General features: G+C 40.8%; 1 protein-coding gene across 10 annotated transcripts in view; it reads left to right on the top strand.

Annotated features, from left to right (window-relative positions):
• Positions 1–2: 2 nt before the first annotated feature.
• Positions 3–27676, top strand: part of RAB44 (RAB44, member RAS oncogene family) — a 123978-nt gene continuing 96304 nt past the window's right edge. For 2 of the 10 annotated variants that reach the window (XR_009154281.1, XM_058176037.1), the window contains exons 1-6: positions 3–6312; positions 7247–7393; positions 8505–8595; positions 19922–20053; positions 23782–23876; positions 25127–26250. Coding sequence is in view for 9 of the 10 variants with exons in the window: in XM_058176037.1 (XP_058032020.1) it covers positions 6209–6312; positions 7247–7393; positions 8505–8595; positions 19922–20053; positions 23782–23876; positions 25127–26250 (1693 nt within the window). In the remaining variant the exon portion in view is untranslated. The other 8 variants (XM_058176040.1, XM_058176038.1, XM_058176043.1 and 5 more) reach the window with 8 other exon arrangements.

Raw genomic sequence — 27676 nt, 5'->3', positions numbered from 1 at the left:
AAAAAAAAAAATCTAGCATACTTCACTACTGTCTTACTTGCTTCATCCATACAGTCTGTTCTTTGCCACCTTAATTAGCTATTGAATCTTCTTTAATGCAGACCATTCATTTTGTAATTATGTAGCACTGTAGTGATTAGTGAGGGAAAATAGTGTGTGCCAGCAAGGATTGATGTAGTATAATCTTTGACTTTCTGTTGCCTTATTTCACTGATATAGCAGCTTAGTGATATAAGCTGATATAAGGACTCAGATTTGCTTTCTCTAATTCCTATAACTGCCTGTGTTCTCCAAGTGACTTTAAATAAGAGGTGTTGCCAAACTGGCAATTGTATCACTTAAATTAATATGAGATAATCTAATTTACAGATTACTGTTGCTTGGAATTTGGGGCTATTATAAATACTTGCTGTTGCACTTTCCTATCAAATAATCCTGGGTACAGTGTGCTATTATATTAAAAAGTTCAGGCCTTATTATATTATAATCAAAACTTTGGAACCAATTTTTAATGGCAAATTTGCTTGCATATGCAATGGCTTTTATTGCAGTCTTGTTGTAATAAGGGTCCCTTGTCAGAATTTTGTTACTATAGTGTAACGTGGTGTTTGTAGGAAATTGATTCTTTTATCAGGTCATCTGCAGCTTGCAAACATTCAGTTCTAACCATGAAAGAGAAGCTTGCTTGCTTGAGTGTGGAGATTCATGTTGGTTCATGCCATCTGCACAAAAACAGCTTCAGGCACTTTTTATATAATAAATTTCCTTAGTTTTTGGTTAGAATTTCTATAGACACATCTGGCCACTTTGACAGTTGCACTTTTACATTCAGGATAATGCTAGGATTCTTGAGCATTAATCCAGTTGTGAATATAATGCTGCTGAACTAAGTCTGGGAGTAAAATAAAGCCACTTCATAATGGAACAGCACTTTGTCTGGTGTGAATTTCTTGCATGCTTCATTTAGAATTGAGCATACCGTGTTTTCCCGAAAATAAGACCCTCTCTTATATTTTTTTGAACCCTGAAATAAGTGCTTGGCCTTATTGCTATGCGCTCAAAAGCCTGATTGGGCTTATTATCAGGGGATGTCTTATTTTGGGGGAAAAAGAGTACTAATGTTCTGTCCAGCGATGACATTTGATTGGCCTTTAAAAATAATTGTTTTAAAGGGTAAAGGGCTTTATAAAATATTTTATCAAGATAAAAACTCAGTGGAACAATCTACTGAATTACAGACTAGCCAATCTCCTTTAAACCTGTAAACATGAGTAAATCATGATTCAGTTAACTTGACATTATGTGCATTAAGTGCAACATGAGATAGCAATTCTATCAAGCACAGCCTCTTCCATTGTGTATTTTAATAATTAGTTTGCTTAATTGGGGTTTACTGAATAAGTCACCATTATCTGGGCACACAGAAAGACTCTGAACCATTAATTACAGTGGTTGAGATCCATATACTAAGCCAAAACAATCTCTTATAATTAGGACATTGCGTGAACCTAGGAAAAAGTGATAGTGGGGAAAGCATAAGAAATTAGAGTAGAATTGACTGGTTTGTTTGTTTGTTTGCATTTATATCCCGCCCTTCTCCGAAGACTCAGGGCGGCTTACACTATGTCAGGCAATAGTCTTCATCCATTTGTATAATATATACAAAGTCAACTTATTGCCCCCCAACAATCTGGGTCCTCATTTTACCTACCTTATAAAGGATGGAAGGCTGAGTCAACCTTGGGCCTGGTGGGACTTGAACCTGCAATATTGCAGGCAGTTGCTGTTAATAACAAGTTTCTATACAAGTAGTCTTGAAGAGAGAGAGGTTTGTATGAGACTTCCGTATCTTTCATGGCATAATCTAGAAACGCTTAATAAATCCTGCTTGGAAAAAGTTAACACACAATGTGTTCTTGATAAGACAGTCTAAACTCTAGGGATTACCAAACAAAAGTCCATAGTTACTACCATACTCTGCAATATTTGAAGTGCTTTTCTCACATAAACTATGAATTAGGTTAAAAAACCAGGAGCCTGGGTCTGTAATTATTTTGGTCCTTTAGAATGATCAACTCGAATTTTGTAGGATGTTATTAGGGTGCAATTCCATTTTATGGCTTCTATCCAGGCTAACTTTTTGATTGTGACATCTTGTTCCTAAGTCTTAACTTAGCATGAGATAAGCAATGCACACATTGGTTCAAAGGCACCATTCCTTGTTAAAATGTCCCTTTTAATAACAGCTAATCAATGTGCATTTACAATCAACAATGTGGCAGAAAGGGAAGCAGGTTGTTACACAGTTAGGTATTGTTATGGAAAAACAGCAATGAACCTGAATGAAAAAAAAAAAATTCTGCCATCTCAACCAGCTTAGATTCAGACAAACTCGTCCAGCATGACTGCACCCTTGCATAAATACTTTATGTTCCAAAAAGTGTATTTTTCTATATTATACAATATTAAAATATTAATATATTTCTACCTCAGTCATAGCTGCATGAACCGAGATTGACATGAATAAGTTGTTGTCATCCTTTACTTCCTCGGAAATATGTCCTGTGTAGAGTTGATTTGAAAAATAGTTTCATTTTTAGCTTCTGTCTTACATTTAGCACAACAAATAGTAACTGTAACAAATTTCTAATTCTGCATTAAATGTGGAAAAAAGCCAAATTCTCCAAAAGGCATGTTAAGAAATATAATATATGCCAGTAGTATGAATGGTCTCTGAGAATCTTAGAAATGTCCTCAGGGAATGCTAAAAGTTATCAAATGCCTTATTTAATGCAATGTAAGATTACATACATACATAAAATAATGGGAAATAATTCCAATGTTATTTAAATGCAAAATAAACAAAATCAGTTTTAGGTGTTCTCCTGGGTTCAATCTTTGTGAAATGTAGCCTCCAGCATGTCCTTAAAGCAGTGTTTTTCAGTGTTAATGACTTTAAGACATGTGGACTTCAACTCCCAGAATTCCCCAGCATGAGAAGCTCTGCCTTGAAGCCAAATGGTGCCTAATTCTTAAAAAAGGGGGATAGTCCTTATTCTAACTAAACCAGAGGTGGGTTGAGCAAGAATGAAAATGACAAACTGATGGTTCACAGCAGCTGGTGAAATGAACCAGCAGATGAAACCTCCCCCTGCTCTGCAATTGCACTAACTTCCTGTTGAAAAAAAAAATAAGGGAACATTCTCTTAAAGTGGATGAATCCTGCACCGTAGAGTGCCCTAATTGCTCTTTTTATTGACAGGTAAGTTTTCTTAAGAGTTCAGCCAGGGTTAAATTTCAAGTTATGCTTCATTTCTGACTTGGCTGAGAAGGCGTTGTTGTTTTTTTAAATTGAAGTTAGATTTTATTTTAATGGTGGAAATTGGGTCTGAGTTCATACATAGCTTTAAGCCATAATGTGTTTTGACTGGTTTTGGTTTAGCATGTGACATAAAGTAAGTTACAGTAGATTGGAATTTCTGCTTTATGACTGAATGAACTCAGCTAAGTTCTTGACTTATTTTAGAATCTGTAATTAAACAAACTATGGCTTAACATCTGTGAACCCAGTCTCTGAAACTAAGTTGCTTCCAAAAACAACGCAGCGTATCAAAATGCACTGGCTTTTTCTTATTGTGCCTCTTTTCACAAACTGAAATCTCATCAGGCAGTTGTTAAAAGCACAAAATGCCTATAAAACACAATGCCTATAAGAGACAACATATGTAGCTCTTAAGATTTTCACTAACTGATTTTGGAATACAGTTAGCCCAAAATCTCCAGCAGCCAATGTAGGAAAAAAGTGCATATGTTATTTGCTTCTGGCATGTAATAAACTCATGTAGAACATATTTGTCAAGGTGGACACTATATGGGGCAGACAGTTGCTCACTAGGCTGCAACTGGTAATAGCACTTAGAGAGAGAGAGAGAGAGAGAGAGGTGGGCTACAGAAAATGAGCTTGGCAGTGTGTTACATGGACTGAGGCCCACAGATGGATTCTTGAGAATTTCTGTTTTTAAAAGCTATGTTAATCATGTTTTATAGCTTACTTTAGTGTTTATGATTCTTCCTTAAAAATGGTAGGAGAGAGTATATTTTTCCTCTTGCAGTTCTTCTTGATCCATCAGCTAGAAAAGGTGGTGTACTGAGCACAGAACTTTCTGCAAACTATATACGTACTACAGCCTCCCCACACCTGGCAGCTGGTCATTTTAAATATATTTTATCATAAGCCACAAAAATCTTGGTGGGTAGGAAATAAAAATGTCTACGGGCTATAAATATTGTTGATCTATTGTCTGAGCTTGGCGCTTAGTTACAGCCAAATTAGAACCAGGAAGTTAGAAATTAGAGATCAGATATTATGAAAATAGTTCCTTAAGAAAACAGATCACTCATATAAAGGATATTTTCTTCTGTCCAGGTGCGCGAAATCTACTGGCAGTCTTAGGTAGCCAATCTCTTCAGAACACAGGAATGTTTACTAGATCAGGAAATTTTTGCAGCTGTCCACACTGAAGTATGTAAATCTTTATTCCTGGTTCTAATTCCTATAACCTTTGGGTGAGTTTAATTTAAAAATGTTTCAATTAACAAGCAAATGCACTGATACTGTACACCTGGAACAACCTACTTTGATCAGTTACCCATGCTTGGATTTATACAATACCTTAGACCAGGGGCGTCAAACTTATGTCATCACAGCGTCGTCGTGTGATGTATCATGACTTTCCTCCCTTCACTAAACTGGGTGTGGGCATGGCCAGTGTGTGACGCATCCAGCCTATAGGATGCCTTAGACCAGTGTTTCTATGACTCAGCAATTTCAAGTTATGTAGATTTCAACTCCCAGAATTCCATAGCCTGTGTGCTAGCTGGTAAATTTTGGCATTTGAAGCCCCCTCCCTTCTTGAAATTGCTGGGTTTGAGAAATGCTTCCCTAAATTACTCTGGGATTCTTCAGATTGAAGTTCCGAATTATTTGAATTCAGCCAGCTGAAAAAATTCATTTGTGGTTTAGTGTGTTATATGAGCTATGCTTCAATTAACCAAGGCTTAATTTGTTGTACAAAAGTTCGTGAGTGAAATGTTAGTGCAGTTAAATATTAATACTGTGCCACATGTGTCTCTTATGTCAAAATAATAAGACTACTTGTAAACATTAAGGATAAATACCCTCCCCACCCAATCAAGCTGTCAACCATGTTCAAGTAGAGAATATCAGCTAATGGCAGAACATTTAGACTTAGTTTCTGGGAGCAAGTAGAAGCCCCTGTGAAAACCTACTTAGAAGAAGGGCTATTTAATTATGGAAAAGAACTGGGATTGATGAAAAAAAGAAGTTTTCCACGATCTGATCTGCAGGTAAAGTGAACCTTTTAGTTACTCTGTTTTAGTGTGATTAAGGAGTTCAATAATGAATGAGCAAATCTTGATAAAAATTCAAATGTCAGTTCTTTTGTGATACCTGCCACTTTTCTTTCATTTTATTTCATAGGTGGCCTTAGAGAGGGTGGAGATCAAGGAGTTGAAGTCCACATATCTTCAACCTTGCTAAGGTTGAGAAACCTTAGACCAGGGGTAGTCAACCTTTTTTATACCTACCGCCCACTTTTGTATCTCTGTTAGTAGTAAAATTTTCTAACCGCCCACTGGTTCCACAGTAATGCACCATGTATCATCGTCTGCGTATGCCTCTTGCGCATCGTGGATTGGGTTTGGGAGGAGTTGCTGGCTACCAGTTCTGCTTGTCTGTTACAGCTGGGTGATATGGGGGGAGATGCACGAACTATTCTGGGACGAAGCTGTTTTGTTTGCGGTTGCACTACAGCGCCATTTAGTTTCACTTACGTAACGTGAACTAAACTTATGCACGGGTGATACAAATATTATATTTTCAAAAATTTAAATTGTCATGGGGAATTTTATGAAAACCTAATGAAAATGTTTTTAAATAATGTTATGAATTTTTTTTAAAAAGTCAATTAAATTAAAAAAAAAGGAAAGTGCTTTAGTATCAGACAAAACCCCTACTGCCCACCATGAAAGCTGGAATGCCCACTAGTGGGCGGTTGACTACCACTGTAGTAGCTCCACGATACTGTACTCAGCCACATGAATATGTGGCATGATTTCATTTGTTTATTTGCAGGGCAGTTTTGGGGCTCGCAGTTCTTGATAACAAAGGAAGAGGAAGACAGCTCTGATGAAAGCAACTTCAAACTTGTCCCTGGAGGAAATTAATAGTGAAGAGAAAAAACATTTTGAGTCTTTCATTAACCAACTGGGAGCTGATAATGTCTTTGAAAAGTAAGAACAATATGATAGTTTTACATATGTTTCATACTGATTCTGACAGTTAAATAGAAGCAGAATGGGAACTGGTGAAAGAGAAATGGATTTGATACAAATCAACAGGTTAAATTAATATAAGGGCCTTAAAGGTAGAAGGTGATATAGGTGATCACATAAGTTTTAAAGGAAAGATGGCTGATGAAGATCTTATCTGCATCCATTTTGCAAGACATCTATAAATTCCTTGATTGTGTCCTTGAAATCCTTGGGTTTTGGCCATGGAATTTTAGCTAATGAAAATGCAAAATTAAATTTCCCTATGCACCTGAAAAATAAAGCACCAGAAAAATAAAGCACCATGACAAAGATCCACTATAGAAAGGACAGACAAAAACAAGACTTGTGGCATTTCATTTTTTTTTGTTTACTAGAACTTCCAAGTTCCATCAATCAGGTGTAAAATCTGTTTCTGATTTTCCAGCAAAATTAGTTTTAGCTGCTTAGTTTAGCATAGGTAGAAATCTTTTCTTTGCTTATGTAACTCCTCTTGCCCTCAATCCCTAGATACAGTATCCCATTTATCTTCATAGGTATTCCTCTGCCTCTTTACAGCATATTTTGCAGCTGTTATCTCCAGCTGTGTGGAACACCAAGTACCAGCAGCAAGCATTACACTTGTCAATTGATGTGATTGAAACCAAGTTAGCATATATATTAGTATATCTCATTTACCCAGATCTTTTGTGGTTTACCTGTAAATGAATCACTTCCAAGACAATTTATATGGAAATATGGATATTTCAATATTGGCAATAGAAACGTTTCAGCCTTAATGCACATTTTCATGCTGATTTATTCATGTTCAACTAGCACTAGAATAAGCTAAAATAATAAAAGCCATTAAACCAGAATATTGACCAGGAAGCAATAAATTCTGCTCTTATTATAGCAAGTCAGAAATCTGGAAGATCTGGGTGCAGCTCTGGGAAGCAGAACCACATCTGCTGGGAAATCTGAAGGAGTTCTTGGCTAAAATGACACACTTGATCAAGGAAGCTAAGCATGAAAAAGAGAAGATACAGTTACTACTGAAAATGTAGGTCACTGTATAGAGATGGAAATATGGGATGCATTTTCATTAACAGATTTTTAAAATAGGGAAAGCAACACAATTCCAAGAAAAGTAACTATGGAACTGTAATGGGGCAGGGGGGGGGGGACTCAGTACCTGAATTACATAACACACTAAGTTGAGGTGGTTCATTTGTTGATGACTAGTGTGATATGCAAAATATAGTCATGAGATCTGTAAATCATACAGCATAGCATGTTATAGCTACTGTTGCTTTTAAAATAAACCATTGTTTTTTATAATGTAGGAACCATGCCTACATCAGAAGAGGGCAAAGAAGGCAGGTACTTTAGCTTCAGAAATCTTCATCAAGAGACAAAGCCTGAGTTCACAAATACTGCATATTTTCCTGAACTATGGTTTGTCAGATAAGCCACAGTTAGCAGAGTTAATACATAATTGCTGAACCAGCATATTGGTTTAAGACTTGGCATTGTTTGTTTGGATTTGGCTCAGTATGTTATATGAGGTCAGCACATACACCTGGGATTAGAGAACTCTGAGTTCAGGGATTAGTGTTTTGAAGCCAATCTAATGCGTCAAGTTTTCCTCATGTAAACTATAATTGAGTGAAGTGGAAAGAAGAAGTTAATAATTGGGAATTAGAAGTCATTATTGATAGCTGCAAATGCTTGAGATCAGATTTTTCATGAGGTCTATTGTTTTTCCACATTGGCACTATATATGACCCTCTAGTTTTAACAAAGTAAACATAATTAAATAAGGACTTCATGGACAGTTTTGTTTATTTAAGATAACTTCCTCTAAAATGGGGCTCTGCAGAACTGTTGCAACATCTGTGAATGATAATACCAACATAGCTAAGAATAGCTATAGTAGGAAAGGCTGCTTTGGGAAAAAATAAGGAATAGCAATAGAAAAAATAGCGGGCATACCAAAGGCCTCTGGTCTGTCTACCTTAAGGGAACTGGTGAGGTTGGGCTCGGGTTACAGAACAGTCCTCCTGTAAAATTAGTTACTGAGCAGATTGAACATAAATGAGTGTAGTAACAGTTGAAGGGTCTCTTTGTGTGCATAAACATCCAGTAACGTATTTTTATTGGCACTCTGCTAGACAAATATCTGATCACAATAAGAAGGTGCAGAAGCTATATGACGAAATGGAGCAGCAAATTGAGAGGGAGAAACAAAAACTGCAGCATGAGGTAGGTGTCCAGTTGGACCATGATCAGGATTTATCCTTTGTTGAATAAAAAATTGCCCTTTCTCAATAATTTAGGGCAAATTTACGTGCAATAATTCTCAATAATTTAGGGCAATTTTACGTGCAACATCGTAATGTGGGATTACTTTCCTATATAATAATTGGAGGGAAGGCTGTGTTTATCTTCCTCTTCTACAAAAACAGAATTGAATCTGGCCATCCAGTGAGGGCCTGGATGAAATACCAGACCTTTTCCATGGCAGTCATCTCCCCAACCCCTGGCCAATTCCATTTTGGAATTTCTAAACTCCAGAGGTGTTTATAAAGTTCCTTCTTCAAATAATTCCTTCCTTTTGAAAATAGATTGAAGATAGTTCTATTCCTCCAAGCCTTCAACCTTATTTCATTGTTAACAATGTCTGTCTTGGAGCTGGTGGGTTGGTTTATATCTGTATACTATTTTATACTTTTATTATATTGTATTATGATTGGGGCTGCAAACTTTTCCTCACCCTTCTGTTTGTTTTCTGGAAAATATCCTGAGTTTGCCATGTGATACCTTCTAGTATTTTAGACTTCATTATTTAAATGATGCCTCAGCCAGGGCAGGGACTGAAAGTTAAAATGTAGGGAGAAATCTGGTTGAAAAATCTGATTGACAAATACCTCTTGCTCTTATGGCTTGCCACCTCTCTTACTTTTCAATGTTGGTTCTAGAGTAAATACAAGAGGAATTTACCTTATCACCTTACTTTAAAACATTAAAATATGGAATTCCCTGTGCATTGATATTGAAATTAAACATTATATTACAACACACATTAAATGTAAAGGTTTCCCATGTCCAGTCATGTCCGATTCTAGAGAATGGTGCTCATCTCCATTTCTTACCTGAGGGAGACAGTGTTGTCTAAACACACTTCCGTGGTAATGTGGCCAGTGTGATTATACGCTGAGGTGCATGGAAGTGATACCTATTTATCGACTTGCATGCTTTCAAACTGCTAAGTGAACAGGAGCTGGGGCAAATAATGGAAGCTCACCCTCTTGCGTGGCGCTCTGGTCTTGAACACAGGCAGCCAGCTGACAAGCTCAGTATCTTTAACCTCTGAGCCATTGTGCCCCTACATTAAATATTACATATTCATTTTAACCACATTAGGGTTTATTTATGTTCTTCTATGTGCTTACTGATTAAGGAATAGATAATCTTTGTGTATTGTTATATTGTTACAATGGCACCATCCATGTATAATAAGGAAGTATCAATGGAGAACTCCAAATACTGAAGTATCAGTGGGGAACTCCAAATATTGTAAAAATATTTTGGGATGGGCGACCCAACAGTGAAATCCACAGAGAGGGCCTTGAGCATTGGGTACCAGAACACAAAACAAGAGTGGATGGATATAGAATAAATTATTGTGGAAGAGTGATGGCTGCCAGTCTGTCTAGAAGCCTGAATTTCTGACAATTTCTCCAAAAGTATAGGGCAACCTTCTCTTCAAAGTTTGACTTGTAGAAGACAAACTTCATGTATAGAAATGCATTAGGGTTGTTGGTTTTTGGGATTTTTGTTTTTTACAACCTTATAGTTTCATTATAATTTACTGTTGCAGAGTAAAGCCAGGAGCCAGTTGCATTACATGGAGATGCAGCAAGAATTGGATGTTAGAGAACAGGAAATTCAGCATTCCCTTATTGATCAAAAAGAGGTAAAATATCAGTGGGACATGAAGTGAGCAAGAGCATATGATTGCAACCACTTTTTCAATCTTTCACAGCACTGTGGCATTTTCTCACTTTCAGATGAATATACTTTATGTTGTCATCCTGATTGATAGTTTATTTCTTGCAACAGAAGCAGCGCCACCTGCTGGAAGCTTGTCCTTTGTTTCAAATCATCATTTTGAAGCTGCTGTTTTCAATACTTTCAATTTTATGCAGAAACACTGGCTGTTATTTACCACAAGTAGAAAGTGATACCACTTTGGAAGCTTGCTATGAAATATTTATTTACTTAGGCTTCTTACCTGCTTTAACTATTAATGACACCAAGCAAGCAGATTGCATTCCTACTTTCCGGTAACAAGGTTAAAGCAATACTCTTCCTTTGAACCACCAAGAACAACAAACACACCCAAGTACATAACATACCAGGTGCCAGGGGAGCTGCCATGCAACCACACTCTCAACAACCTTCGCCACAAAGCGAAGGTTGGAGACTGGACGATAATTACTCAAAATAGCTGGGTCCAGGGAAGGCTTCTTGAGGAGAGGTCTCACCACCGCCTCCTTCAAGGCGGCGGGGAAAACCCCTTCCATCAAAGAAGCATTTATAATCCCCTGGAGCCAGCCTCGTGTCACTTCCTGAGCAGCCAGCACTAACCAGGAAGGGCACGGGTCCAGTAAACATGTAGTTGCATGTAACCTCCCCAGCAACCTGTCCATGTCCTCGGGAGCCACAGAATCAAACTCATCCCAAATAACCTCAACAAGATGCGTCTCTGTCGTCCCGGCTGGATCATCGCAATCTTGGTCCAAACTATCCCGAAGCTGAACGATTTTATCGTATAGATAACCGTTAAACTCCTCAGCTCGTCCCTGTAAGGGGTCATCCCGTCCCTCTTGATGGAGGAGGGAACGGGTCACCGCAAACAGGGCGGCCGGGCGGTTATCTGCCGATGCAATGAGGGTGGAAACGTAGAGACGCTTCGCCTCCCTCATTGCCACTAGGTAGGTCCTAGTAAAGGACCTCACTAGTGTCCGATCAGCCTCGGAACGGCTAGACCTCCAAACACTCTCCAGGCGTCTTCTCCGGCGTTTCATCTCTCTCAGCTCCTCGGAAAACCAGGGAGCCAATTGAGATCTACGCCGGGTCAGAGGCCGCAAAGGCACGACACGGTCCAAAGCCCCAGCCGCGGCCCGTTCCCAGGCCGCAACCAGTTCTTCAGTCGTGCCGTGGGTAAGATCCTCAGGAAGCGGCCCAAGCTCCGTCAGGAACCTCTCCGGGTCCATCAGGCGCCTGGGACGGGACCAACGCATTGGCTCCGTCTCCCTACGGTGGTGAGCGGCGGTCTGAAAGTCTAGGCGAAGAAGAAAATGATCTGACCATGACACGGTTCTTTCACTAAATCTCCTAAATCCAGATCATTTACCCACTGACCAGAGATAAAAATCAAGTCTAGCGCCTCCCCAATGTGTGTAGGGCCATCAGTTACTTGAATCAGGTCCAAGGCCGTCATGGAGGCCTGGAACTCCTGAACCACCGTCGACGACAAGCCGGCAGATGGCAGGTTGAAATCCCCCAAGACCAGTAGTCTGGGGATCTCCACCGCCACGCCAGCAAGCACCTCTAGCAGTTCAGGTAGGGCTGTAGTCACGCAGCAAGGAGCCAGGTACGTGATCAACAGCCCCATCTGATTCCGGTGGCCCCACTTCACAAGGAGGGATTCACAGCCAGCTATCTGAGGAACAGTGGACTCCCTCGGCTCCAGACTTTCTTTAATCACAACCGCCACCCCCCCACCCCTACCTTGGGTCCTCGGCTGATGGAATGCACGGAAACCCGGAGGGCACAGTTCGACCAGGGGTACACCCCCTTCTGTGCCCAACCAGGTCTCCGTAATGCCCATAAGGTCCGCGGACTCCCTCTGAATAAGATCACAAATCAGGGGAGCCTTGTTAACCACGGACCGGGCATTGCAAAGCATCAGCCTAAGACCCAAGCTCTGAGGGTCTTGACCATCCGGGGAACGAGTGAGGACTGGGGGGCCGGAGCACGTGATCGCTTTTAAACATTAAATAATTCCTTCCTCCTGAAAATAGATTGAAGATAGTTCTGTTCCTCCAAGCCTTCAACCTTATTTCATTGTTAACAGTGTCTGTCTTGGAGCTGGTGGGTTAGTTTATATCTATATACTATTTTATACTTTTATTATATTGTATTATATTTTATTATATTGTATTATGATTGGGGTTGCAAACTTTTCCTCACCCTTCTGTTTGTTTTCTGGAAAATATCCTGAGTTTGCCATGTGATACCTTCTAGTATTTTAGACTTCATTATTTAAATGATGCCTCAGCCAGGGCAGGGACTGAAAGTTAAAATGTAGGGAGAAATCTGGTTGAAAAATCTGGTTGACATATACCACTTGCTCTTATGGCTTGCCACCTCTCTTACTTTTCAATGTTGGTTCTAGAGTAAATACAAGATGAATTTACCTTATTACCTTACATTAAAACATTAAAATATGGAATTCTCTGTGCATTGATATTGAAATTAAACATTATATTACAACACACATTAAATGTAAAGGTTTCCCATGTCCAGTCATGTCCGATTCTAGAGAGTGGTGCTCATCTCCATTTCTTACCTGAGGGAGACAGTGTTGTCTGAACACACTTCCGTGGTCATGTGGCCAGTGTGATTATACGCTGAGGTACATGGAAATGATACCTATTTATTTACTTGCATGCTTTCAAACTGCTAAGTGAACAGGAGCTGGGGCAAATAATGGAAGCTCACCCTCTTGCATGGCGCTCTGGTCTTGAACACAGGCAGCCAGCTGACAAGCTCAGTATCTTTAACCTCTGAGCCATTGTGCCCCTACATTAAATATTACATATTCATTGTAACCACATTAGGGTTTATTTATGTTCTTCTATGTGCTTACTGATTAAGGAATAGATAATCTTTGTGTATTGTTATATTGTTACAATGGCACCATCCATGTATAATAAGGAAGTATCAATGGAGAACTCCAAATACTGAAGTATCAGTGGGGAACTCCAAATATTGTAAAAATATTTTGGGATGGGCGACCCAACAGTGAAATCCACAGAGAGGGCCTTGAGCATTGGGTACCAGAACACAAAACAAGAGTGGATGGATATAGAATAAATTATTGTGGAAGAGTGATGGCTGCCAGTCTGTCTAGAAGCCTGAATTTCTGACAATTTCTCCAAAAGTATAGGGCAACCTTCTCTTCAAACTTTGACTTGTAGAAGACAAACTTCATGTATAGAAATGCATTAGGGTTGTTGGTTTTTGGGATTTTTGTTTTTTACAACCTTATAGTTTCATTATAATTTACTGTTGCAGAGTAAAGCCAGGAGCCAGTTGCATTACATGGAGATGCAGCAAGAATTGGATGTTAGAGAACAGGAAATTCAGCATTCCCTTATTGATCAAAAAGAGGTAAAATATCAGTGGGACATGAAGTGAGCAAGAGCATATGATTGCAACCACTTCTTCAATCTTTCACAGCACTGTGGCATTTTCTCACTTTCAGATGAATATATTTTATGTTGTCATCCTGATTGATAGTTTATTTCTTGCAACAGAAGCAGCGCCACCTGCTGGAAGCTTGTCCTTTGTTTCAAATCATCATTTTGAAGCTGCTGTTTTCAATACTTTCAATTTTATGCAGAAACACTGGCTGTTGTTTACCACAAGTAGAAAGTGACACCACTTTGGAAGCTTGCTATGAAATATTTATTTACTTAGGCTTCTTACCTGCTTTAACTATTAATGACATCAAGCAGATTGCATTCCTACTTTCCGGTAACAAGGTTAAAGCAATACTCTTCCTTTGAACCACCAAGAACAACAAACACACCCAAGTACATAACATACACTACTGTAGGAGAGGCCTAATCCCATCCACCCCAAATGCCTTCTGGAACACTCAGGGCTTAATAGCTTTAATGAAGCAGCAGGGCTGGTGACAGTCTGAGCTTGGGGGAGATGTTGTTCCAATGGAGGCAGTGACCAAGCAAACTCTCCCTGGTGGCACTTGATGATGATGCACCTTTGGAGTGAGAATCCAGAGGGAGACCTTCCTTCTAGATCTTCTTGGACAGCTTGAAATACCATAGGGAGGTATCTCTTGAAACTATTCTGGTATTTTTGCGCTTTTGTTGCCAGCTTCCAATTTGCTGCCTGCAATTACTGATGCATAATTCTGTAATTGTACGCTCAGAATTTTTTTTTATTTTATTTTGTCACAACAGTATACACAAACAATTGTCATAGATAAAACAACATGTGTTGAAGAAAATATATAAGTAAAAAATATGCATCAATAATATTAATTTGATATAATGAAGGGAACAATAGGACAGGAACGGTAGGCACTATTGTGCTCTTATGCACGCCCCTTATAGTCCTCTTAGGAATGGGGTGAGGTCAATAGTAGACAGTTTTTGGTTGAAGATTTTGGGATTTTGAGTAGAGACTATGGAGTCAGGTAGTGAGTTCCAAGCATTAACAACTCTGTTACAGAAGCCATATTTTCTGCAATCAAGTTTGAAGCAGTTGACATTTAGCTTGAATCTATTTTTTGCTCTTGTAATATTGCGATTGAAGCTGAAGTTCCCATTGGGTGGAAATTATGCAAATTGCAATCCTTTGGGAGGTCACAAGACTGAAGAGATCTGTTTATCTATGGAACAGAGTTGCGCTAGGTGGAAACATAGAAGAAAAATAAACTTATGTATAGCTTAGTTGAAGAATATTCATTCTCAGATATTAGTAACATTACCACTTCCTCTGCCTAACTGCAGCCACTTGGTCCCTAGTGATCCCTGGAGGAGTTTTAGACATGTCAAAGGTTGTTTGCAGTTGAAGCTTACCTCCAGGCCCAGTCTTTGAATAGACTGAACAAACTCTTTTCAGACAGAACAAATATTTTTCACATTAGGTTGCTTTACCATTTTTCTTGTCTTTAACTGTGTCACATCCAGCAATACCCAGCAGTTGTCTGTTCCACTCCCCAGCCACACACCCCACCCTCAATTCCTTTGTTTGTGAGAAAAGATGAAATATGCTCAGTTTTTGCCATTTCCCAGTTTTTAATTGCACAGGACATTTTACTTTAAAAAGGTGTGTATCAGGGGAAGGTTGCTCCCGGTTTGCACTGGGTTCAGGAGAACCGATAGCAGTGGCAGGAGGCTCCACCCACCCCCTCAGGCATCATCAAAAACGCTCTCTACATGTGCAAAAGCACTGCGCGCTCGCAAAGCGAGCATGTGCACACGCATGCTACCAATAGCAAATTGATAGCCCCAGGATTTGAAACCCACTACTGGTGTGTATGTGTGTGGAGAGGTCAATGTTATTTCAAATGGGTGGAGCGCCATCTGCTTTTTTCCAACCCAGCTTCTGATTTCAAACATTCAGTTGCAGAAGAGCCTTACTGACAAGTGGTTATGAAAGGTGGATGGACAGAAAAAACACCAGTAGGAGATAACAAATCCGCTTTTTCCCTGCCTCTGCTCCACAACCACAAGAGGCTCAGAAGGTGAAAAAGAAGCGAGAAGCCACAGAAGTTGCAAGTGCCGGGATAGCAACTGAACACCTCCTCCCCTCTCATTTCTCTGCCATTCACTTGCCATCTATTCCCAGCTCAGGCTGGCACATGCAGTTGTGAGTTGGGTGGGGCAAGGCGGCATCACAATAGCTCATGGTGGACACAAGCAGTGATGGGTTGCTACTGGTCACCCCAGATCGGGTGAACCAGTAGTGGCGGCAGTGGCAGGAGGCTCTGCCCACCCATCCAGCGTCATGCATGCGTAAGAGTATGCATGTGCACATGAGTGAACCAGTAGCAAACTAAATTGAAACCCACTACTGGACACGAGGCTACTGGGAGGAGAATGGAAAAGTGCCAGCTGTTTCATTAACTTTGCCATCCTTCCACAAGCCTTCAGCCCTAAGCAAACTAGGTCCCATCTGGTTTCACCACCACCAGACTATCAGGTTTCTCTTGTAAGAAGAGATGGCAGGATCTCTGGCCTCCCTTCTATTTCTACCTCTGGAGCCAGCTAAAGAATTATATTCTGCCTTTATGTTTTTTCAATAAGTCAAGGTGGCAGCAGACATAATACTTCTTCCTTTTTTCATTTGCCCCACAACAATAACCTTGTGAAGTGGTCGGGCTGAGAGAGAATGACCGGCCCAAAGTCAGCCAGTCGGCCTTCATGGCTGAGGTGGGATTAGGAGCCTCAGTTTTCTGGTCCCTAGCCTGGTGCCTTAACCACCATACTAAACTGTTCTACTGCTCTGTTGGATTTTTCTTATTTCTCAGCTTGAAACTCAGTTGCTCAGTCTCAGGGAGAAACAACTGGTGACCAGCACCCAAACCCAGCAACTGCAGCAAATCAAGAGCAGCCTTGAAAATCAGCTGCAGCAAACCCTCCATCAGCTTCAAAAGACTGAAAGGTGCCTGGGCGTCATGAAGGATAGAATATCCCAACTGTACAGTGAAGACAGGCGAGTCCTAATAATTGTATGGGTGGTTGTCTTGGAAGAAGGTCTGCACATTTCAGTTGGTCCCAGATGCTTTCAAAAAGAGAGTGGATAACCAAGTGTTTGAAATGGTATCTCCTGCTCTAGCAGAGAGTTGGACTAGAAGACCTCCAAAGTGCCTTCCAACTTGATTATTCTATGTTCTATGTACAGTGCACTGGCCACTCATGCTATATGATGCCTATCTCTTCTCTCTCTGTTGAAGAGCATCATCAGTTTTGAGGACCATGGTCTTCCTGCATCTCCCACCCTTGTTTTTTATTTGATTGCTGTTAAATGAGGCCCAGCAGCATGTCTGGGTTTTCTTTTGTTCAAAAGCTCCATGTTAAATAAAAACCTGCTGATTCTAATATTGATCCTTTGGGGCCAAATGACACAAACTTTCGCTCTCATCTTTTTTTTTTATTAAAAAAGTTTTACAAAGTTTTAACAAATATCTCCCCTCCTTCCCCCCTCCCCCCTCCCCCATACTCCCCCCTTCCCCCCCTTCTCCCACCCCCACCCCCAGACTTCCCAGAGCAAAATATAGGGTATAACAAACATCTAACAATCATAAGCTAAACTTATGCCAATTATCCATAAACTCTCATTCTCCCCTAGGGCCTTAACTCTCCTTTTACATAAAGAGAAATATAAATATAGTTCTTGCAATCTGTTCATTCAAAAGCTATTTGGTATTTCTTAGTCTGATATCTATTTTGAATATAGTCAATCCATCTTCTCCATTCCACTATGTATCTTTCTTGTGAACAGTCTTTCAAATATGCTGAAATTTTTGCCATCTCTGCTAAATTTGCAACTTTTAATATCCATTCTTCAATCGAAGGCAGATGTTCCTTCTTCCAATATTGCACTACCAATAGTCTGGCTGCTGATATTAGATTAAAAATCAATTTACTCTCTGTTATCGTACAATCCGAAATTATACCCAGTAAAAACAATTGTGGAGTAAATTTTATCTTCTTTTTCAAAATATTTTGCAGACCCACCAAATTCTTATCCAAAATGGTTTGATTTTTTTTACAAGTCCACCATATATGATAATAAGCAGCATCATCACAATCACATCTCCAACATTTAGCTTGCAAATTCAGATACATGCAGGCTAATTTTTTAGGGTCTAGATGTCATCTATAAAACATTTTGTAAAAATTTTCTCTTAAATTTTGTGCTTGTGTAAATTTAACATTTCTAACCCAAATTTTCTCCCAAGTTTCCATCATTATAGGTTCCTGTATATTTTGTGCCCATTTTATCATACAGTCCTTAACTAGTTCCGTTTCTGAATCTATTTCTAGCAATGCATTATACAACCTTTTAATATGCGATTGACTTTGATCTCTAATCTGTTTTACCAATTTTTTTTCGTTTTGCATGATACCAATTTTCTGATCCTCGTTCCATCTAGCCTGCAGCTGTCCATACTGAAACCAAGTATGAATTATCCCTTCTTCCTTTTGCTCTCATCTTTAGAGCAGCTTTTGTCAACTGGGATTCCATGAGATATTGTGATTTTAAAAAAATGTTTTGAACTTTGCAAATACAAAATGTTTGCAGTGGTAGGAATTTTTACTTGCCTTGACTCAGCTGCCCAATTGCCACTTTGGTTCTGTTTTTGTAAATGTTGTAAAACCATGGATTATATAGGTTAGAAGTGAATTTTGTTGGAACTTTTTGTATGTTTGCAATGTTTATGCAGGGCTTCTTTGAGACTTGAAAGGTCTCGGATTTGATTTGAAGGTTCCTACAGGATGAAAAGGGACGCGGTGGCTCAGGGGCTAGGATGTTGAGCTTGTCGATCGAAAGGTTGGCAGCTCAGCGGTTCAAATCCCTAGTGCTGCCGTGTAATGGGGTGAGCTCCCGTTACTCGTCCCAGCTTCTGCCAACCTAGCAGTTTCGAAAGCATGTAAAAATGCAAATAGAAAAAATAGGGACCACCTTTGGTGGGAAGGTAACAGCGTTCCATGCGCCTTTGGCATTGAGACATGCCGGCCATATGACCACGGAGACATCTTCGGACAGCGCTGGCTCTTCGGCTTTGAAACGGAGATGAGCACCACCGTCTAGAGTCGGGACTGACTAGCACGTATGTGCAAGGGGAACCTTTACCTTTACCTTGCAGAATGAAACTTACATATAGGATGAAACATACAGGGACACAGTGGCTTAGAGGCTAAGATGCTGAGCTTGTCGATCGACAGGTCAGCAGTTTAGCAGTTTGAATCCCTAGTGCCCCGTAACGGGGTGAGCTCTTGTTACTTGTCCCTGCTTCTGCCAACCAGATTCTACAGCCCCCCCCATCTTTTGTGGCAAAGAGATGTGAACAAGCCCTTGTCTCAGGCACTTTGGACAAAGGCAGGATGTTGTTGGCCATCCTGAGCCTCCCTCGGTCTGGGAGGGAGGGACTGTGGCCGATGTGCCAGGGCAAAAGACTGGGGGAGGGCCAGCTGAGGAGAAAAGTTTGCGGCTAATAATGCAGAGGCGAAAACCAAAAAGTCCTAGACTCAAAACAAACGCACATCTCTTTGAATTCCATCATGGAAGAAAGGCTAAGGAGCGCAGAAAACAGACTAATTATTTGCAGGACTGAATGAAGCACTTCTTAGCTAATGGAAATGCTTGTGGTTTTTTCCCCCATCTGGATAAGTGCTTGCATCATTAAAACACCCACTCCCATCAATATCTATTAATTTGCTTCGCTGGCACCATGGTAACTTGGTAAGCATAGAACAGTTCAATTTCATCCCCCAATAATTTTGCACAAAAAGGTGGGATAAACATGTGGAGTGATGGCAGGAGAAAGAGCATTTTAATTGTACTAGTACTCTTAACACATCTTGAAATAAATATTCAGAGGCTGTTCTGTTTTTGAAAAACCTTTATTAGGGATGCAGTGTGATTATTCTCTTTTCCTTGAACCCCTTGAGAGAACACCCATTTCTCTTTGCACCATCAATTGTATTTCTATCATCTGTACACATTGTTTTATTAGTTTTGACTGTATTCCTGTTATCAGGTGTATATCTCGACTGAAGCAATTCACAAAGGTGCATGGAAGGAATGGAAACTTCTGTGCTATCTTCCTTCTTCTCTTTGCAGAGACACAGAAATGGAGGGAGACACCAGCAAGGATCCTCACTCTGCGCAGGTACTATTTGCTCATTTCTGACACCAACATTTTCTTCTGAATTAATACTGGAGGTAGCTTTCTGATAATATCTAAGGTTTATGTGGTCATTGAATTTAATAGGACACAACTTCTGCTTTCACAAAGCCTCATTTCCTGTGTTTTATATGAGTCACTGTTTGCTTTGCGTCCTTTGGATTCCCTTGTAAGTTAATTATTCTGTATAAGCTGTATAAGATTTATTCAGTGATCCAGGTAGATGGATGGATAACAGCTTTTCTCATCTTTCATCTTTGTAGCTTTAGCAGAAAAAAAAGAGAGCAAGTATATTTTATTAATGTAACTTTTATATTCTCTTTTAAAAAATTTTTAAAAATCTTTTTAAAAAATCATATTTATTTATTTATTTATTTATTTGATCATATTTATATACCGCCCTATCTCCCGAAGGACTCAGGGCGGTTTACAGGCACTTAAAAACACATAAATACAATATAAAAGCAATTAAAAATCTTATTCTAAAAGCCCGGTAATTAAGAATTAAAAATATAAAAATAAAACCCAATTTAAAACCCATAAATTTAAAATCTAGCTCAGTCCTGCACAATTAAATAAGTATGTTTTAAGCCCGCGGTGGAAGGTCCGAAGGTCCGAAAGCTGACGAAGTCCGGGGGGTAGTTCGTTCCAGAGGGTGGGAGCCCCCACAGAGAAGGCCCTTCCCCTGGGTGTCGCCAGACGACATTGCCGCGCTGACGGCACCCTGAGGAGACCCTCTCTATGGGAGCGCACGGGTCGGTGAGAGATATTCGGTAGCAGTAGGCAGTCCCGTAAATAACCCGGCCCAATGCCATGGAGCGCTTTAAAGGTGGTCACCAAAACCTTGAAGCGCACCCGGAAGGCCACAGATAGCCAGTGCAGTCTGCGCAGGATGGGTGTTATGCGGGAGCCACGAGGGGCTCCATCTATCACCCGCGCAGCCGCATTCTGGACTAACTGCAGCCTCCGGATTTATTTATTTATTTATTTATTTATTTATTATTTAAATTTGTATACCGCCCTTCTCCCGAAGGACTCAGGGCGGTTCACAGCCAAGTAAAATGCACAATACATACAATTAAAATACTAATAAAAAACTTATTTAAATTGGCCATAATTAAAATTTGGAAGTAAAACCCATTTAAAAACCCATAACTTAAAAAACTAACCCAGTCCAGCGCAGATAAATAAGTAAGTTTTGAGCTCATGCGAAAGGTTCGGAGGTCCGGAAGTTGGCGAAGTCCTGGGGAGCTCGTTCCAGAGGCGGGGCCCCACAGAAGGCCCGTCCCTGGGTGTCGCCAGGCGACATTGTCGCGCCGACGGCACCCTGAGGAGTCCCTCTCTGTGAGGCGCAGGTCGGTGAGAGGTATTTGGTAGCAGCAGGCGGTCCCGTAAGTAACCCGGCCCTATGCCATGGGCGCTTTAAAGGCGTTCACCAACACCTTGAAGCGCACCGGAAGGCCACAGGTAGCCAGTGCAGCCTGCGCAGGATAGGTGTCACTCGGGAGCCACGAGGGCTCCCTCTATCACCAGCGCAGCTGCATTCTGGACCAACTGCAGCCTCGGATGCCCTTCAGGGGAGCCCCATGTAGAGAGCATTGCAGTAGTCAGGCGAGGCGTCACAAGGCGTGAGTGACTGTGCACAAGGCATCCCGGTCTAGAAAGGCGCAACTGGCGCACCAAGCGAACCTGGTGGAAAGCTCTCCTGGAGGCGGCCGTCAAATGATCTTCAAAGACAGCCGTGCATCCAGGAGAACGCCCAAATTACGCACCCTCTCCGCCGGGGCCAATGACTCGCTCCCGACAGTCAGCGCGGACTCAGCTGACTGTGCGGGATGCCGGCATCCACAGCCACTCCGTCTTGGAGGATTGAGCTTGAGCCTGTTTCTCCCCATCCAGACCCGTCGGCTTCCAAACACGGGACAGCACTTGATAGCTTCATTGGGGTGGCCGGTGTGGAAAAACTACAGCTGGGTGTCATCAGCGTACAGCTGGTACCTCACACCAAAGCCACTGATGATCTCACCCAGCGGCTTCATATAGATGTTGAACAGAAGGCGAGAGAATCGACCCTGCGGCACCCACAAGTGAGGCGCCGCGGGGTGACCTCTGCCCGTCAACACCGTCTGCGACGGTCGGAGAGATGGGAGAGAACCACCGATAAGCGGTGCCTCCACTCCCAACCCCCAACCGGCGCAGCAGGATACCATGGTCGATGGTATCAAAAGCCGCTGAGAGGTCTAATAGGACCAGGGCAGAGGAATAACCCCTATCCTGGCCCTCCAGAGATCATCCTGCGCGACCAAAGCCGTCTCAGTGCTGTAACGGGTCGGAAGCCGGACTGGAGCAGGTCCAGATAGACAGTTTCCTCCAGGTGCAGGGAAACTGATATGCCACCATACTCTCTACAACCTTCGCCGCGGCGGGTTGGAGACCGGACGATAATTACCTAAAACAGCGGGTCAGGAAGGCTTCTTGAGGAGGGGCCTCACCACCGCCTCTTTCAAGGCGGCCGGAAAGACTCCCTCCAACAAGGAAGCGCTCGTAATCCCCTGGAGCCAGCCTCGTGTCACCTCCTGAGTGGCCAGCACCAGCCAGGAGGGGCACGGGTCCAGTAAACACGTGGTGGCATTCAATCTACCCAGCAACCTGTCCATGTCCTCGGGAGTCACAGGGTCAAACTCATCCCACACAACATCACCAAGACCGCCCTCAGATACCTCGTCTGAATCGCCCGCCTTCAAGGGGAGCCCCATGTAGAGAGCATTGCAGTAATCCAGGCGAGACGTTACGAGTGCGTGAGTGACCGTGCATAGGGCATCCCGGTCCAGAAACAACTCCAATCTTAGTGGAGCATCCATAGCAATATCTCTTTAAGAGCAATTAAAAGTTTAAAGATTAACACATTCATTTCTTTCATGGACTACAATTAATTCATCGGGGGTACAGAATGTTTATCTATTTTGCTTATTTTTAAAAATAAAACTGTAGTTTAAAAAATTATCTGAAGTACATATCTAACCTTATGTTATGCCCACCTTTGGTAGCTGTAATCAATAAAGTTTAAAGATTAAAGATTAAATAAAAAGTATTTATTTTACTTGATTTTCCCTACTGCTGTTCTACTTTCTATAAATTCTGCACATGGATACTTCATGGTTTCATTTATTATTTCCAAAATGATTTTCACTCCTATACATATGTAGTCATCAGCAAGTAAATTTAATCTGATAGTACGGTATTTATTTCTAGTTTCATGGGTGATTTGTAAGCTTTAATGAAGAATCTTCAACAAATCCAAAGTAGGTTGCAAGGAAATGAAATGTCTCACTGAAGATGTTAAGTATTTCCTTATAGGAATTGCTTCTGATAGAAGAGCTTGGAAAATAAATAACTTTCTTTTATGCTATTTTCGTATAAAAGATAATAAAGTTTAAAAGTTTGATTCACTTGCTGAAGAAAGGAACGTATGTGAAACACTTTGATTCAGTGGAAGCTTATATTGCTGCTGTGCTCTTAAAGTCCTTGACCTGTGCTTTTTTGCCTTTGTTCCCCACTGGTTCCTGTCACATCAAAAATGAAAAAGCTGCACAATTGTCTCTTTAGAAATTGGGAAAGTCACAGTAGTAGATCATGCTGAATAGTATTTTGCACAAACTAAATACGGAATTAATCTTAAATATTTTTCTTCTTGCCTTTCTTCCTTCTCTAAGGATCCTGTGAATTTAGATGAGATGATCTTCTCTCAACAGGAGGTGAACATGGAATATATTCTGAATGAGGATAAAATGGATAGTTCTATACAACAGTAAGGGTCAAAACACATCTATAACAGCTTTTATATAAAGATAGGATAGAAGGGAAAGGAATAGTTTCCTGTATAGGTGGGGTCAGGAGCTTCTAAGGCAAGAGTGAAGTAACGGGTGTATTCAAGAACTTAAAACCCAATTTGAATTGTGAGCCTCCATTATCCATTAACTCACGTGCTAGAGAACAAAGGAAAAAGCGATTCAGTCTGCGCTTTATAACAGACCAAAAAACCCTTAAAGAAAACTTCTTTGAATCTTCTGCAAAAGGGGATATCTATCTTCGGTACAGAAAATTATTACGGTACTTGATGAACTGGGCTCCAAACTTCTTACTCCTACTGCTTCTAGTAAAAAGCAGAAGCCATTCCACCCCCACCCCAATGCTAATAAGGGTAAATGCAGATATTCCTTGGTTAACAATCACTTGTTCAACAATCATTTGAAGTTATGACAAAGCTGAACAAGTGGTGGTTATGGCTGGTCCTCAAAGATGGGATTGCCATTGGTGACCTTCCCTGCTGTTTCCCCACAAACAAAATGAATGGAGAAGCCAGAAGGGATGACTGTAAGTTGCTCTCTTTCTCCCAGCCTTTCTTCTTTTAAGCCTTGCAAGCCACCCACAGATCCACTCATGCAGCCTCACTCATCTTCTCTGAGCCTTGTGCTTGCCTCATGCCTCCCCTGCCACTTGTGCACTCTTGTGTACCCTCTCCCACCGATCAGCAGCCACCCCAAACACCCCTCCACTTCTGCCATGCCTCCCCTGCTACTCATACACCCCTGTGCTGCTTCTCCCACCTGACAGCAGCCACTTACCTGCCTGCTGGCCTGTTTTTGAGCTGCCTGCTTGTAACTTCCTACAGGCTTCCCCGCTGATTTTGGTTGTTAAAAACAGGCAGAAAGTTGTAAGCTGGTGATAGCTTAATGACCCAGGAACTTCTCTTAATGATGTGCCAGGGATTGCCATTGCTAAATGATGGGGCCATGTGACATTGTGCTCTACAGCTGAACAGAATAGAACAGCCACATTATTTAGTGATTGAAATTCTGGTCCCAATTGCCATTGTAACCCAAGGACTACCTGTACCATGATGGCAAGGTGGACAAGCTAAAGGATATTTAATGCATGTAGGAATTCCATATTCCTGGTAGATATTTTTGTGTCACTAGAATTCAGTGAGCTCTAGGATCTGTGTCCTTAAGAGCACTCATTTCTTTTTTTTTCTTTGTATTGTTAATGATGTGACAGGATATCTGATGAGGTGACATCAATGACTGAAGCTGATGTAGAATCCTGTAGAAGAGTGATTTCCACTGAAGAGGATTCTTTGATAGAGCCTTTTGTAGATGAAGATCAATACTTCCCACAGGAGCCTTCAGATACAAATTCTTTGTTTAAAGAGTTGAATGAGGCTATTGCAGCACAGAACAAAATGTCTGGGTCCCATTATCAAGAAATAGATGATTTTGGTTTTCAACAAGAGCCCTTGGATCATATTAAATATCATGAAAATTCTCAACAAAATATAATGCCTCTGTCTCCAATAAAAGAATGCTCAACAAACAAAACCGTACAAAATAGAATTTCTGAAGGGGCTATATCAGAGGCAGGTGGTCGTACACCAGTTCGTGTACAAGTCAGAGATCTGAAGATGAAGAGAGCGAATTTTTCTAAAATCAGAAAGGAAGTCAAAACTACAGAGCCTACATTGACAGAAGGGTTTGCTTCCATGATTCAACCTTTTGTCTATTCAGACTTGGCAATACAAGTCAGTGACTACAAGAAAAGCCCAATTGAAAGTGGAATTCTACTTTTAGAAGGGGAAACCCAACCTGAACATAAGAAGAAAGTTTTAAAATACAGTAATACCATTCAGGTTCCACAGTTATCCACTGAAGAAGGTGTGGCAAACCAGTCTGCAAAAATGAAAATTCTAGATAGAAAGGTCTCTCAGACTATGAAAAATGTGCCATCAGAGTATTTTCTGCCCAAGGTGGCTCTACCCAAGTTACCTGCAAAATATAATCCAAGCAGTCAGTTACAGAATATGTTTGGACCAGGAACGCGCATAGAACTTGCTGAAAGGCTAAAGATGTCCTCATCAGAAGACAGAAGAAAAAGATGGATTGGTCCATCTGAGTGTAAGAAGAATCAAGAGGTCAGTGCAGAATTTAATGAAGAAACCAGTGTTAGAACAGAAGTTTGTGATTGCCAGATGAATAAAGAAACTTCTAAAGACACGGCCATTCTGTATTCTCATCCAGATCACTTTTATAATGTGCTATTTGTAGGAGATTCTAATGTTGGCAAAACTTCCTTTTTAAACAAGTTGCAAAATGATTCTTTTGACGCAAAAGTGACTGCAACTATAGGTATGAATCATGCTTGGAAATCATGTGACAATATATAGATTTTTCCTTTTGAAAAGTCTGCTTTTGGTTGTTGTTTTTTTGTTTCTTTGATTTTGCTTTGACTTAGGCCTCTTTTAATAGAACTATCAGATTTGGGTTACAGAAATTCGGATGACTAATAAATGACAGCAAGTGTCATTTTAATGTAATATTGCATTAATAACAGCAATAATAATAGTTTTTATTGTTATTCAAATGTAACCCAACAGGATGCAAATAACTTTTAGCTGGAACTATTCTATAACAAAGTAGGATTTTTTAAAATAGAAAACATAAACATTTTAGCTATATGGAGCTAAACAACTCCTTGAATATCTTGAAGGAAAACAGATTTCTTGGGATTTTTTTAAAAAAAATGGGCTCATGTTATGTGTACAAAGTGGTAACTCTGAATTGGAAGCCCTTGGTTTGTACTGAATACCACCTACTATTAATGCTGGTTCTATTCCATCTCGCCATGGCTAACTCACAATGGCCAACTTGCTGCAACCAACTTAACCGTGGCTAACTCACCGCAGGACAACTTGCCATAGCCAACTTGTTGCGGGATAAGAGGTTTACCAATATCGAAGAAACAATGGAATAGAATCATTAACGAAATAATGCTAAAAGAAGGACAAAATGAAATGTGAATGACAAAAATTAAAATTATTTTAAAAATTATTTTAAATAATTACCATATTTTTTGGAGGATAAGACGCACTCCCCCCCCCCAAATGTGGGTGGAAATGTCTATGCTTATACAGCAAATGTTGCTGAAGCCCCACCCATACTTCAGCCCCCACTCTTTGGCCTCTGCCTCCCAGCAATTTGCCTCCTTGCAGCAAAGAGCAAACAGCCTGGTCAGCTTCAGCACAACCTGATTTAGCATGAGCAGCTGATTGGCGGTTAGATCAGCCTCCCGGAATACCTCCTATCAGCTATTCCAGGCTGTGGAGATCGCCGCTGGCACCGCCCAATGGATAATGGCGATGGGCGGTGGCCATTCCTGCAGCCTAGAACAGCTGATACTCCTATCAGTATATTGATTCCAGGTATTCCAGGAGGCAGATCCAACCACTAATCAGCTGCTCGTGTTAAATCAGGCTGTGATGAAGTTGACCAGGCTGTTTGCTCTTTGCTGCAAGGAGGCAAATTGCTGGGAGGCAAAGGGAGATTTTTTTAATTGTTTTAGAATAGAATAGAATTTTTTTATTGGCCAAGTGTGATTGGACACACAAGGAATTTGTCTTGGTGCATATGCTCTCAGTGTACATAAAAGAAAAGATACGTTCATCAAGGTACAACATTTACAACACAATTGATGGTCAATATATCAATATAAATCATAAGGATTGCCAGCAACAAGTTATAGTCATACAGTCATAAGTGGAAAGAGATTGGTGAT

This window comes from Ahaetulla prasina, chromosome 3, assembly GCF_028640845.1.
Source record: "Ahaetulla prasina isolate Xishuangbanna chromosome 3, ASM2864084v1, whole genome shotgun sequence".
Classification (NCBI taxonomy): Eukaryota; Metazoa; Chordata; class Lepidosauria; order Squamata; family Colubridae; genus Ahaetulla; species Ahaetulla prasina.
The sequence above is the reverse complement of the archived record's forward strand: the minus strand, read 5'-3'. Positions and strand labels throughout refer to the sequence as shown.